The sequence below is a fragment of the Phaethon lepturus genome, unplaced genomic scaffold (assembly GCF_000687285.1).
Source record: "Phaethon lepturus isolate BGI_N335 unplaced genomic scaffold, ASM68728v1 scaffold18495, whole genome shotgun sequence".
In the NCBI taxonomy this organism is placed as follows: Eukaryota; Metazoa; Chordata; class Aves; order Phaethontiformes; family Phaethontidae; genus Phaethon; species Phaethon lepturus.
Window position 1 is genome coordinate 16620 of NW_010538589.1, and position 14459 is coordinate 31078.

At 48.0% G+C, this 14459-nt stretch overlaps 1 protein-coding gene across 1 annotated transcript in view; it reads left to right on the top strand.

Annotated features, from left to right (window-relative positions):
• Positions 1-6: 6 nt before the first annotated feature.
• Positions 7-14459, top strand: part of BOK (BCL2-related ovarian killer) — a 17846-nt gene continuing 3393 nt past the window's right edge. The window contains exons 1-3 of the mRNA XM_010286879.1: positions 7-216; positions 4269-4397; positions 12315-12478. Of these exons, the coding sequence (XP_010285181.1) occupies positions 36-216; positions 4269-4397; positions 12315-12478 (474 nt within the window). The 5' untranslated portion in view covers positions 7-35. The remainder of the gene's footprint in view (positions 217-4268; positions 4398-12314; positions 12479-14459) is intronic.

Genomic DNA, 14459 nt, shown 5'->3' on the forward strand with positions numbered 1-14459 from the left:
TGCTACGCCGTTCCTCAGTCTTTGCTGCAGAGGTGATGGAGGTTTTTGACAGGTCTCCCACTGACAAGGAGCTTGTGTCCCAAGCCAAGGCTCTCTGCAGAGACTACATAAATTCGAGGCTAATTCGAGCAGGTGTCAGCTGGAGCAAACCTGAGTACAATGCACCAGTGCCTGGCGGTAAGCTGGCCGAGGTGTCCACCATACTGCTGCGACTAGGTAGGTCCCTGCGGGTCTGGGTGAGAACTGAAACTATGTGGAGCAATTGAGACCAGAATAAGGTTTCTGGAACTGATGAGTGCCAAGAGGCTTTTCAAGGGGTGATATAGAGGTTTTTCTTCTCTGCTTTGGGCATTTAGATTTGTTCTTGGTGATCTTCCCTAAACTGCTCCTTTACTTGCATTTCCTCAGTTCTTTGGAGCATTGCTCAGGACAGTGTTTCTGCAGAACTACATTTTTCTGAGGGCTTGCAACAACTTAAAAGCTTGATGCAGTCCAAGAAAGCCCAACAGCAAACTAGTTTTATCTGCATAAGACTCCAGCAGATAAAGTAGTCTTTTTCAGTAGTCTTTCTCAGCTTGGCATTTTAACAGGTCTTGCAGTGTTTTCTCCAGGCGCAGGTGACCTGGCTGCTGGGACGCAACGCCCAACAGCAAACTAGTTTTATCTGCATAAGACTCCAGCTGTGTTGCTGTTTTCATGGTAGTTTCAGTAGTCTTTCTCAGCTTGGCATTTTAACAGGTCTTGCCAGTGTTTTCTCCAGGCGCAGGTGACCTGGCTGCTGTGACGCAACCCAAGCTGGCATCTAGTAGAGTACTGCTACCTCTAAATGGGCTTCATCAGTTGCTCGCCCGGCTGCAAGGACATTTAATTTGGGGGTAGTTGCTTAGACTGTGTGTGGTGGAGATTTTATAAAAGCCACTTTTCAATGACAGTGTGTTGACAGTGTGTTTAATTTTCTTTTGCCGACCTTAGTCATTCAGCAAGACGTGAGTTTTGTGGCTTTTTGTTGGAGCAAGGACTTGGCTGATGTTGCCTGGCATACACTGCCATTCGGTGCCCTAACTAGCCATCCCCCTTCATGGCCCGGTGACTGCTGGGGCTGCAGGGAGAGCGATTTGAAGGTTATGCCTGTATGCTGCTACCTGAAGACATGCTCTGGAGTTGTGCTTGTACCAGGAGCACCCTCTAAATGCTGAGAGTCGCCTGGCCTTTTGCTCTAGGTTTTAGCCTCCTGCGTGCTCAAGTCTAGTCATTTGTCTTTTGGGATCCTGACACCCTCGATCTTGGAAGTTGCTTCCAACATCTCTTTTTGCCTGCAGGCTGGTATATTAGTTCACATCGGGCTTGAAAACTACCGCCAGCATTTGCATTTGCTTTAATTACACCGAAGTTCAAATAAGTCTGGTAATGTAACTTTCAGCTGAGCCTAACAAACTCAGGCTGGTCTGCCCACTCTCTCCCCTTTCTTTCTACTTCTGTTTGATACTATTCCAAATGTCTTTGTAAGGCATAGCTCTACTTCTTTTAATTTACCTTTTTTCTCATTCATTGTTTTTCACTTTTTCTCTCCTACACTGACTTTCCTTGTATTTTTGTATCCAGTGTTTTTTTGCTCTTTGGGGTTTTTTTTGTTCTTCTGTCAATCTCACTGCCTCCTTTTCCTCCATTTCTTCTCTGCCTGGGTTGGGGGTTGAGATTTGTTTGCTTTCAACCAGATCTGCTGTGGGTGGCCAGGAGCATGTTAAAGGGCAAGCAGGTGGCAGACTGGATCTGAAGGCGTCTCCTGGATGACTCTCCTGTTACTTATTCGTGTCCAGATGGGAAGATTTGGCTGATAGTCCCAGGAACTTCGCATCTTCTCTGAGCAAATCTGTTTGGAGAGCACAATGTAGCACCCATGCAACAAGAAGGATGAGCAGTGCTCCTTATTAGGGTGAAGCGTTGTTTCCATCCTGTTTGTTCAGAAACTCTGCCTCAAGGACAAGACCGAGTGGTATCCAGCCACCTGCCAGGAATGGTAGTCCTTAGCTGCTTACTAAGCAGTGCAACAAGCCAGACCAGTTTTTTCTCCATGATAGTGCTGAGAAGCCTGTGGAGATGAGGAGTTGGAGTATTTCCTAGCCCTCTTGCATGTAGAGTCTGATGAACTGGCTGGTGGGCCAGCGGAGGTGCTGGGCACAGGCGATGTGGTTGCAGTCTTGGGGAGCAAGATCCCATCAGCTCAGTGAGGCTTAGCAGCTAATTAGAGCAATTAACGAGTCAGAGATGGCAAAACCTAATGGTATGGCCCAATGAGGCAGCCCAGACCAATCTGCCATATGTCAGAGGTCTGGTTTATCTGAACTTGTCTCTTCTGTGGCCAAGTCCTGTGCAAGTGCCCTTTCACCTCTGCACTGAGCTTCTGCATGTGGGAACTGTCGCTGCTGCCCTACTTGTCCCTCCATGGTTACTGGAGGAAGGAGGAGCACGGAAATTGCTCTAAATGTTGCAAAGTGCGCCGTCAGGCATCTGAACATGGGCACCAAAGACTGCCACCACCATAACGTGCTGCTGGAGGGGTCCTGGGGCTGCCGGGCAGGGAGTCTCCGTGAGCCCGGGACTGCTTTCCTGTGCTTTCCTTCCCCTGCCCGCTTTTGTTTGCCCTGTGCGTCGCTGCAGGGCAGGGACCGCGTTAGCAGCATGTGTGCCTCCGACCAAAACCTGATCTCATCTGGGGCCTCCAGGCACTGCTTGTTAAAAGCTGCAACAGTGGCAGGCTACCAAGAGCTGATCCCAGCCTCCCATGCTGGGCAGGGCTATCCCCGTATCCCTGTTTCCTCGCATTTACAGGGAAGCCTGTGTGCTCCCTGTGAGGAGAAAACAGCTGTTGAGTATTGCAAGTAATGTTTCCTCTTATCAGGGCTGACCATGTGTTGGCAGGGTTTCCTCTTGACATTAGATTGTGTGGGACAATCCCACACACACAAAGGGCCCAGAGAGCTCCTCTGTGGAATTCTGTAGAGCTGGGCTTTTCCCATACCGTGCTGAGCGCCAGTCACCAGTTGTTAAGGTCCAGTAGCTAATGACTCTATAACAAGCTCCTGACTAGGGTGTCATCTTCCTCTTCAGTCCCCATCTAAATGAAATTTTCGTGAGGATCGGTTGCCCTCTGACTAGGGCAAGTCATCTGGGTCTTGCAGTGGGATGTAAAGCTGTTGTGACAGCTCTCCTCTTCCCCTGGGTGTCCCAGAGCACAGAGTGTCCTTCTAAATTTTAAACCAAGTAAGACTCTCCGTGTACAAAGGGCCTTGGCCCCATGCAGTGTTTGCATTGTGTAATGCTCCTACAGCAGCTGTGCAACCCTCATTAAGTATCTGTGAACCCCAATAGAGAAATAACAAAGCCCAGTTTCCAATGGGTTTAATTCTACTGCTCAAAAATGGTTTGTTTTGCTACAGAGGAAAATCTTTGCTGCTGTTGCCCAAGCTCCATAGCACAAACCAGTGGGAGGACGTTTTCTGCTTGTCCTTGGTATTTCCATCTTGGTCTTCAAGCTAGCCTAACACCTCCAACCACTTCCCAGCTGGGGAGAAAACAACCGGAAGGTTAAAGCACATGTCTCTGTGTGTGTCGGGAACCTTGTCACTGAGTCGTCAGTCAGGCAAATGAACATCTCTTTAACCATTTGCAGGAGAGAAAGAACTCCAGATAGTCACTCAGTGCCTGTGTGAGCATGAATAGCTGAGCTTATAGTCTCTTTGCTCAATTAATGTTGTGCAGCTCTGGGTGGATCCTTGGCTTTCATCAGCCTCCAGCATTCTTGAGTCGCTCTCATCTTGAGGCCTTTTTTGTGCAAGTCTGATAGGATGTTGAGACAGGGTGTATCTCTCAAAAGCTTATGTAGATGTACATGCCTCCTTTTCACTTCCGAAGAAAAATGAGATGGCTTTGCTTATCTGAGGCCTGTCTCCTGTGTTGGACGAAAGGCAGGCATCCAGCCTGAGAAGATCATTTACATCGGGGATTACTGCAGCCACAGCACTGGTACAGGGCCACTGTCCCCATTCCCTTTAGAAGTACCAGGGGATATTAGGAAAGCAGGGTGCAGGTGGCAGGGGGTTGCATCTAAACAACCCTAAGCACTCTGCTGCCTGTTTAAAATAAGGTGGAGCTGGGGTTAAGTCTCTTTGGCTTGGAGGAACATGTGGGGTGGCCCCACCATGTAATTCCTACACGGTGAGAGAAGGACTTGGTGTTCTGCATGCTGACTCCTGACTGTTTGTTTCCAGGGGATGAGCTGGAATATATTCGCCCCAATGTCTACCGGAATATCGCCCGCCAATTGAACATCTCACTGCACTCGGAGACGGTGGTGACGGACGCCTTCCTGGCAGTAGCTGCACAGATTTTCACTGCAGGTACTGTGCCCTGACAGATATGCAGACAGGGCTGGGCAGAAAGAAACAGGATGGAGCCACCTCTCACAGAGAAGGCATGTTTCTGGGATGGCCTGCAAGGTGGGGCATGGTTTCTGAAAGGGCTGTGGGGAATTTGGCAGTGTGCCCTGCTTTAATGATTTAATGAGAGTTCCTCCATGCTCTGTTGTTCTGGCAGGGAAATGCCCTGTTTTATTATACCTTCCTGGCAGGTTCTCACTCATTCTAGAAGGCATCTCCTGCCCTTCCTTGTTAGGAGGTGGTGTTACCTCATTGCACAGGGAGGTCGCTCATTCCAAGCTCCTTTGGTCATCATTGGCAACTGGAGAAGATCCATTACATGGGAGTCTCCCTTGTTCCAGCTCACGCTGCTGATGCTAGGAGCCAGAATCAACTCATCACAAGGGAGTTCCTCTCTTTCTGGCTTCCTTTTCCCCAGCAATAGCCAGAACTGCAATGGAGCCTCCTGCGTCGCCTTTCTCATACTTGGAGACAGGAGCCTCGGCCCTCGAGGCTAGCTGTTCCAGACAAGCAGGTGCTTTGAGCTTTCTCACTGCTTAGATGTGAATGTTCTTCTGCTTCTGTTTGACTGGTCCCAGAGATGATTGTCAAAAGCAAAAGTACACTCTGTGCTGTGTTCCTGCAAGGGAACCTCAGCCTCTCTGAAAACAGTCCCTGCCTGTGATTGGGAATGCAGTCTGGGGGAATCAAGGGAAGAGAAATGTTTTACACGGAGATTTATGCCAGGCAAGTCCTGACATGGCTGTAGGTTTTTATGCAGTGTCTCATTGTGTTGCCCATGAAAGGGACAGTAGATGTTAGAGACTCAAAACAAAAAAGCCTCACAAACAAACAAAAAAATAAGACAGAAAAAAACAGCTACTTGCTGACAGCATAGTAGTGTGCGAACACTAGGTCCAGTGACATTGATGTGGGAGGTGTCACTGGAGCCAGCGATTCTTGTTACTTTGGGAGTAGTTGGTACAGGATAGAAGCCCAGGTTTGTACCTTCAAATAGGCTTCCTCACTCAAAATCTTTTTATCTTCACAATCAGCTATGCATCTTTATGCATATGAACTGCATGGGAACGACTGACACCCCAGAGAAGCCCTGTGCTGACATCCTGGACCTCAGATCTGAAGTGTGTTGTGGTGAAGGCCACAGATCCTCTCCAGAATCACAACAGATTACAAAATAGATCTCTGATATGGACTGCAAAAGCACAGCTCCCAGCAGGTCTAGTAGGGCAGATTTACTCCCCAGATCAGGGAAACTGAAGCTGTGCCAAAAGAAATGGATGTCATTGGTTTCTGTAGCCCTCGGCATCCTTACAGAGCATCCCTGGAATGCAGATTGCCTTTGCACTGGGCTGGCTTGGAAGGCTGTACGGGCTCAGAAAGCAAGAGCTGGGCAAGTATGGCAGGAATGACTGTGTGTGGCTGTGTTCAAAGTGCCGGTGCCCTGTCTTGTCACTTAGTGCTGAGCTTTACTTTCATTAAGGCTTACAGAAAAACGAAGGTCAAGTTTGCAGGCTCAGGTATTTGAATTGCAGGTAAGTAGGTTATCTTCTTAGATGACTGTAGCTGACTACATCAGAACTGGCCTACCTCCAAAGCTGAAGTGACACAGGGAATTAAGCCAGAAAGGTGGATGGCTGCAGGTGGAGCAGCCTGTGCGTGCTGCTATGCTGCATAAACATGATGCAGGGGAGAAAGCCCTGCTAGCTTCTGGGAGCCCTGCTCTCACCAATGTATATTGACAGATTCATCGAGAGCTGCAATTTTTGGTGTTCTTCAAGTTTTCAGCTCAGGAGTCAAGTGAAAAGTGTGGATGGTTTAAAATGTTTTTGCTGAAAGTAAAGCTAGAAATTGTAACTCTTGGTTCTAAACTTTCAGATTAGTAAGAGTGGGATCTGGACGCTAGAGACTTTGGGAATATGGTAGAAGCCCAGGCTCAAGCTCTGTTGCTAGCGCTGCCCCTTGTTTGGGGACACCATGCTGCATAAATGGCTGGCAGTTGCCTGGCTGCACAGGGGATGGATTCAAACCTTCCTGGAGCTCTCTATGTTCCATTTTTTTCTTCTTTCTCATCTCTGCCTCAGAGCAACTAACAGGATAACCTGTGAGCATGAAGCTGGGGTTGTGTATTCAATTGCTTTTATCAATTCGTTGTTGTAATTTCTCTTGCTAGAAGGCTGCCGAGTGGCAGAGTGGGAGGAGTTTGCTGATTTTTAGCATTCTGGGATCACAACTGCAGTCTCAAGACTCAGCATTTAATGCTAAATCCAGCAAATCAGAGTTGGCTGTGGCAGCCAGACATTCATTCCTAATTTTTTTCGTAGTTCAGAGGAAAGAGGCTCTTAGTGAGCAGAGGAAGCCAGAGACTTAAGTGTAGTCTGAGTTTTTGTGCCAATTACCAATGGCTAAAGCCTGTTTTTCATTGTCCATTTTATTAAGAAAACAGCTTACTCTGACACTGCCGTGCCTAGACAGTCTGGGGAGCCCCATTAGACACTCGCAAAGCCTTTCCAGCAAGGAAGTCGGCGATTTTGGCCCTATCTTGCTGGAGAGGTTCTCTCCTTAATCTTTTATGTGGCCTTCCTTCCACACTCTGGTCTGGTTTTGAGTCTTCACTCTGTAGCTCTGGCTGTGCTCACTTCCTGTCCACACCATCTGCAAGTCTTGACTAAGCACAAGCCCTAGATGGACCTCTCAAGAAGACAAGACTGAGGGCATCTGGCATCCTTGTTGGTCCCGCTGCAGGGCTACATTGTGCCATATTCAACTTTAGAGCATTGTCTATTCCACTTATCTCGGGTTTGGCTTTTCTCTGGTGTAGCCAGGACGTCTTGAATCCCAATTACAGCAAAGATTAACATCTGAGAACATAGGCAGAAGATGAACAGGTCACAGAGCACGGTCAGGCTCAAGCTGTGTTTTGCTTCCCTGTTTCCATACAACCTGTTAATTATTCAGGGGGAGGAGAGCCCGCCTGTGTGGAGAGCCCTGACCTGCTTTGGATGTTGAAGAATCTGCAGCAGCATCACCTCTGTGACAATACCACTGCTTCTGGTGTGTGGTCCAAAGTTGCTCTGCAGCCACCAGCAGACTTTCCACTGACTTCAACAGGCTTTGGATTGAGGCCTGCCTGAGCTGGCATTTACATTAGCTGTTTAAATAAATCCCAGAAGGAAGGGTCACTTGATGGAAAAACATAAGAAGAAAAGGGAGATGCATTTTCCTTTCCTAAAGGAAACAGTTACCTCCAGTTGGTAAGAGTTGCGAGGCGTGAGGGTGCTCTCAAAGCTTTCATCCTGGTTTTGTATTGTTTTAGATGCTCGTCAGTTTTTAATCAAGAGTTCTCGGGCTGAAGTGAACCCTGTGCAACAGGGGTGCGTGGTTAATGGGTTCTCAGGAGAAAATACTTTCCCCAGCAGGAGCAAATGCTGTTAGAAATGCATCCCACGGCTCCCTCATCGCTTAGGCCTTCTGGTTGAGCTTCCTGCCTTGTGCACGTCCTTCTTGGCTTCTTTCTGTCCACCAGAGGAAAGCATATGGTGTCTGGCTCTATCCTCTCCGCTGTTGAAATGTAGCGCTTGATCATGTTTCTCTTAGGTCTGATTTGCAAGTTAGGCTTTGCTGAGTGGAGCAGAGGGAAGTTTATTTGAGTAACTTTGGATAGTGTGGTGCTGTGAGACTCTGCACAGTCCTGTCTCACGGCTTCTTGAGCTCTGCCCTGGGGCAGGCAAGCTGATATGGAGCAGGAACATTTTCAAGACCTGTCCTCTTCTGCTAATTCATTTTCCCCTGGGCTCGCCAGTGTTTACATACCTTCAGCTCCAGGACTGGCTTTGAGTCTGCAACTTGTATTTCTTATTTTTTAAAATGCCTTCTAAGTGACTTTTCACTTTTTCCATGTCCTTTTGTTCCATCTCTGTGAGTTTTGTTCCATCTCTGTGTGAAGTTTCAGAGCTGGCTTTGTTTTGATCACTCCTTTCTGGACCAGTTTTTCATTCCTTCTTGCCGTTAGCTCCTGTGCATGTTAGTCTGCACTGTGGGAAGCTGTGAATAGACTGTCTCGCTTGGTGCTGAGTGCCCGTTTCACCCAATGTGGATGGCAGCCAGGCCTTTTGAGGAATTTGCAGCAAGACAAGGTGTCTTGTGCACTGGGCATGTATAATTCCAGCTGATGCCAGGGGATGTACCAAGCTAGTGTCACTCTGACTGTGGCCTGGACATCACAGGGGACAGAGGCATTACCCTCTCAGTAGATTGTGTTCCTCTACCCCCGCCCAGGGAATCTTCGAGAGAAGAAATTTAACGGAACTGGTGTCCTGGAAAAGTGCAGACGGGGGCTGCTGTGGCTGGTTCCCCTGCCCTGCCCAGCTGGGTGGCTGCTGGAGCTCTCCTAGGGCAGAGGAACCAGCCACAGGCATCACCCAACTTTGGTCTAGAGCAGATGTTAGAGGTGTCTCTGCCCTTCCCTTGCTTCAGGGCTCCCCCACAACATCTTGTGCGAACAAGAGCATAAGCTGTTCCCTGCTGTGTCAGGTGAGAAGGCCAGCCAGCTGTCTCCATCTTCTGCCTCCAGCAGTGGCAATAGGAGTTTCCATGCAGAGAAATCAAGAGGGGGGTTTCCTCCTCTGCCATTCCTGTGGCCCAGCTCTGCAGGTAACAGGAAAAGCAGACTGAAAGATTGGTTCGACCCTTATGGCCGTGCTCTGTGAAGAGGAGGATAATGGGAAGTGACCACTGAGCCCTTCACATCTATCACCACGATAAGCATCAGCCAACACCTTGTCCTCTTTCTGCTGTCCGTGTGAAAGGGAGAGGGGCTCTGTCTGAGCGCTGGCGAAGCGCTCACCTCGTGCAAGTGCTTCAGCAAGCACCACTACATAGCAATCTTGGCAGAGAAGCCAGAGCTGAAGGGCTTTCTCTCCGTCCTCCCTGGGAGGAGACACCTGGACTGGCATGACTGTAGAGCAAACTGCTTTCCTGTGTATTAGTGAAATCATGGGTTGAATGAGCCTTTATCTTTCATAAGTTGTGGATATACTTTTCATAGAATCGTAGTATGGTTTGGGTTGGAAGGGACCTTAATGATCATCTAGTTCCATGGGCAGGGAACTGCCCCTGCCATGGGCAGGGACACCTTCCACTAGACCAGGTTGCTCAAAGCCCCATCTCCAGTGCCTCACCACCCTCATGGTGAAGACTTTCTTCCTTATATCTAATCTAAATTTACCCTCTTTCAGTTTAAAGCCATTACCCCTTGTCCTATCGCTGCTTGGCCTTGTAAAGAATTGCCCTCTCCAACTTTCTTATAGGCCCCCTTTAGGTACTGGATGGCTGCAGTAAGGTCTCTCTGGAGCCTTCTTGTCTCCAGGCTGAAGAACCCTAATTCTCTCAGCCTGTCTGTTTCTTCTGTTGGAAAGAGCAACTTGGGTTTAAAACAGAGTTAGTCAAGACTGCAGCTGTTTTTCTCTAACAGGGTGGCCTCAGCCCCCTGTCAGTCTTAGTCACTGCCATGTAAATATCTCAAAGCTAACAGACTTGCTTCAGATACTTAAGAAAGAGCTCTGTCAGTAGAAGCTTTGGAATAAGCCAGTGAAGACTTCCTTGGAATTTTGGAAAACTTTCATTCATGTAACACAAGATGTAAGGAGCCACATTTCTGAAGGGATGGAGAACTGTAAAAACTGACTTACACTAGAGCTGAGTATAAGCCAGCTGAGGCTCTGGTCCAGGAGATTGTGGTCAGCAAGAGGTAACCGCTTAAAGCCTCTTTCACTGGGTGGACAGGTACTGACCTGCACAAGACAGCGGAAAATACTGTTCGGTATTTTCTCATGTGGTTTCATAGCCTCTTCCTGGCTTGTTCTGCTGGCTGTCATGGTGACACGCAATGTGAGAAAGACAGATAAATAGTGTGAGTACCACACAGGCAGTGAAATTCCTGAGTGGCAGCTCTGGGGAAGGGTCACTGCAGGGTCTACTCAGAAAATAAAATCAGAATAGGACTAACAGCCAATTTAGCTACAGTAATAACTTCCTCTGATCTTGGAGATAATGCTGGTGAAGGACAAAGTATCACAGGAGACTCTGAGCTACTGCTGTTACTGTTGCTACAGAGCCTCACCAAAGGATCATCTGTAGATTTTGATCTTACATCAGTCATGAGCGAAAAATAGCTTTTTTGGAGCACTGAGTGGATTTTCTTCAGTCTCACAAACCATTCCTGTGGTTGACATTTGAACAGTTTCTCTAAAGTTTAGTACTTTTTTATTAAAAAAAAAAAAAAAGAAAAGAAAGTAATTCCTAAAAGTGTTAGTGTGAGTGTCCCTTTTGAGGCACTAAGTGGAAGAACTGTGGAAATGCTGTGAAACCTGCACGTACTGTAAAGGAACGTGAGGATCTCTGCTGGGGTGTGAACAGGGGTGAGGAGTCTGGAGCTCCATCCCGAAGAGATGGGTTGGGGTGCCTGGGGTTCTGGGAGTGCGATGAAGGGAAAGAGGGAGATTCAAAAAAAAAGAGATTCTTCACTTCATTTAAACTGTATTTAAGGGCTTGCTTTCTTAGCTGATGGACTGCTGAGCATATCCAGTTTCTTGACTGTGTGTTTAACCCTTTCTGGTCCTTAGATCTAGTGACGGAGCTACTCTGTCTTTCATTCTTCTTGCCTGTTCTTTTTTGTTGCAACCCAGCAAGAACAGTTTTGTGTGTTTTCAAGTACTGAAACTTCACTTGGCCTCTGGCTACATTTGGGAGAGGCCTTGCACAGAGACCTAACACTGTAAAATATTTCACAGTATGCTTGTCAAATACTGGTATTCCAGACAATAAAGGTAAGGAGGGGAATCAAACTTCCTGGCAGATCCAGAGGAAATCCACATGCCATTGTGCTGTGGTAGTTCTTCTACTTGGAAGCAAAAGGGTTCCATTTCCAGGTCACTGGTCCTGATAAAAGCCTGATGAGGGACTGCTGGCTGCAATGTTTAAGAGTGGAGGATTTATGCCTGGTGGTGTTGGCAAAGTGCGAGGGAGACCCGGGGAGGTTGGCTGGTACCCAGAACTGGGCTCGAGTGCTTATCGCTAGCAGTAACAGGAAGATGACTGCTGCTGGGACAACTTCCACGGAGCATTCGCTGCTGGCAGGCCAGCCTAGCAGGAAGGCTGTTTTCTGGGTGATTAGATAACTGACTGACACTCCATCCCTGCACTGCCTTCAGTGGGATGGACACGCAATGTTAAGTATTTTAGGCAGAGTTGCCAAATTCTTGAAGCTACCAGGTTTTCAGGTGGAGACCAAGGTGCAGTCCTTACATCAAGGAGGACGCCAACCTTCTTGGCCCTGTAGCTTTGCCTCCCTTTTTTGCTCTTGTGTCATGGTAGAACTGACTGAAGATGCTTCTCTTGTGTGTGCTTTGCATGTCACATTGGGACAGTCTCCTCTGATCTAGAAAAAAACAGCAACACTTTTGTCTAAAGAGTGTTTAGTAGTTGTGCTGGTGACAAAAACTCCAGGTTGCTCAAAGTCTTTGAATTCAATTGCCTCCTGTGCAGCATGTGCATGACTGAGAGTTAATGGCAACATAAACCATGGTGGTTCACATCTTCCCTATTCTGATGATGCCTTTGGGCTGCTTTCTCCAAAGCTGTGCTTGAGAGAGGATCAAACCATGCCCAGGTCAGATCATTTAATTCTGCTTCTCCAGGTGGAGAGTTTTCCCCAATCCTGGTCCCCCCCATGGTGGAGAGCATGCAGAACTGTGGCTGCACCTGAACTGAGAGCTGCAGGCATGCATCGTGGGCGCATGTGCAATGCAGGAGATCTTTAATTATTCAAGACTGAGCTATGTGTGCGTGTGTAAATCTGAGTGACCTTTCTTCTGTCCATAGGCATAACATGGGGCAAGGTGGTGTCTCTCTACGCTGTGGCGGCTGGGCTGGCGGTGGACTGTGTGCGGCATGCGCAGCCAGCCATGGTTCACACCATCGTAGACTGCCTGGGAGAGTTTGTCCGCAAGACCTTGGTGACATGGCTGAAAAGGAGAGGAGGCTGGGTAAGAGATGCTGTCTGATCAAGATTGCTTCCACACATGCGGGCCAGAAAATATCCCAGTTAATGAAAGTGAGAGTGCCCTCACTGCAGCCTTATGCAGGAAAACATTGAATGAGATTTTCTTCCACAGGCCTGTGGCCACCACTGTCCTGCTTACACCTGTGCTAGACTCCATGTAGCTCTGTTACTGCCTCGTGGTCTTGCCCTCGACTACGTCAGCTATTGTGGTCCTCAGCTTCCTGCGTAGCTGTGCCAGACTAATTCAATCCTGGCCCACCAGTGCCTCTTCTGTTCCTGACCTGAACATCACTGGAGCTGCCCGCCAGTTGTAGCAGGAGACTGCAAACACGGGTTGTCCTCTTGGGCAGCTGTTTTCTAAAAACTGAATAAATGAGGCCTGCCAACCTACTTCCTCTTTCGTCTGCCCCACAGTTCCCCAAGTCAAAGTTTAATATACTTATTAACATGACTTCCCACCATAAGGAATTTTAGAGGGATATTAAAACCTGGTAGGTTGTGCCATTCCCTGACCCTGACGATGCTCCCTGAATAACTTCTGGTGTAGCTGAACCTGTAGCACACGTATGCTTTGAAGGGCACTCGTAGCACCTATCGACAGTGGGAGAGCCCGTGGCTCTGCCCCTGGACTGCTCTGAGCTGTGGGTAAGGCACAGTGCTGCTCTGTGCTGGAGTGTGGCTCCATATCATATGGCTTTAAGCATCTGACTTCTTTGGTTCTTTTTGTACCCAGCAGGAAATACAGTGCTCCTGTGGAGGATGGTTCAGAGTAAGAGCTTTGGTGCTGTGCAATAGCCAGACACCTTTCCAGTGACCTCCCCAGGAGAGGGAGATGACTGGTTGGCTACGTTAGCGGTTGGCAGCTGGGTGATGTACATATGTACCAGCGTCTCTGTGCCTGTCTGGCGGGATATAGATGCTCCTTGGAGCGATACAGCCAAAAGCACTTTGGTGTACTGCCTGGCAGGTGCTGCCTGGAGCTAAATAGTGCCATATGACACCATTGAGGCCCTGGGACATCTTGTTCCCAAGGCATGCGCTCTCCAGACTGAGCTACAGCGGCAAAGTCCCTCCTTTCCAAGAGATGATATTTATTCCTGAGCTGTCAGGAAATGATCAGGCTCCCCAGCCTGCACAGACCCAGAGAGAGGGAGATGTCTTTATGCAAACTGAGCATTGCTTCTCTGTGCTGAGACTTCCCAAGTGTGCCTGTAGCTGATTCTGTCACCTGGCTTCTCCAGGAGTGAAGGCACCCTTCTACGAAGGGCAACTGGAAAAGTAGCGTTGTTCCGATTTTGGATCCCTTGCACTTACTAAGTGTCGCTGCCACCTTAAATCATCCCTGCCCTCTCTAAAACTGTATGACCTTGAGGCCAGCTGGGTCAGGGAACTGTTTGGTTTGTCTGAAAAGTAACCTTTGATTTCGATGCCCTGATCTGTTTCACTTTGCATCCGCACAAATAATTGTGCCGAAGTAGGTGAAGAGTATACCCTGGGAAAGCGGCTGATTAAGTAGCACTGTTCCTGCCTGTGAAATCCATGCCTCAGTATCATTTGAGGCTTACTTTAACTGACTACCTGTAGAGCTGGTTGAATTGTTATTCTCTGAAACAATTTTTTTCCACTGGAAAAAATCCAGTTTCATTAAAATTGAAACGTTGCATAGGAATGTGTCTCCTCCTAGTTTCCAACTAATTTTTTTCTTTGTTTTGGTAAAACATGTATGTTCTGATAAGTTAGCATCTTGTTTTAATTTTGATATTACATTATTAGAGTTCAAAACAGGGTGTTTTGATAGTTCCAAATGGATATTTCTGGAAAGTTTGTTGCATAGCAAACAAGCCACAAAACTCATCCCCTGACCAGAAGCGGTTCTTTGCAGCTGTGAGGAGATAAGGCCTGTGCACTGCTAGCTCCTTCTGCCGATCATCGCTCTTTGGATGGCCAGCGCATTTCCATGGGAG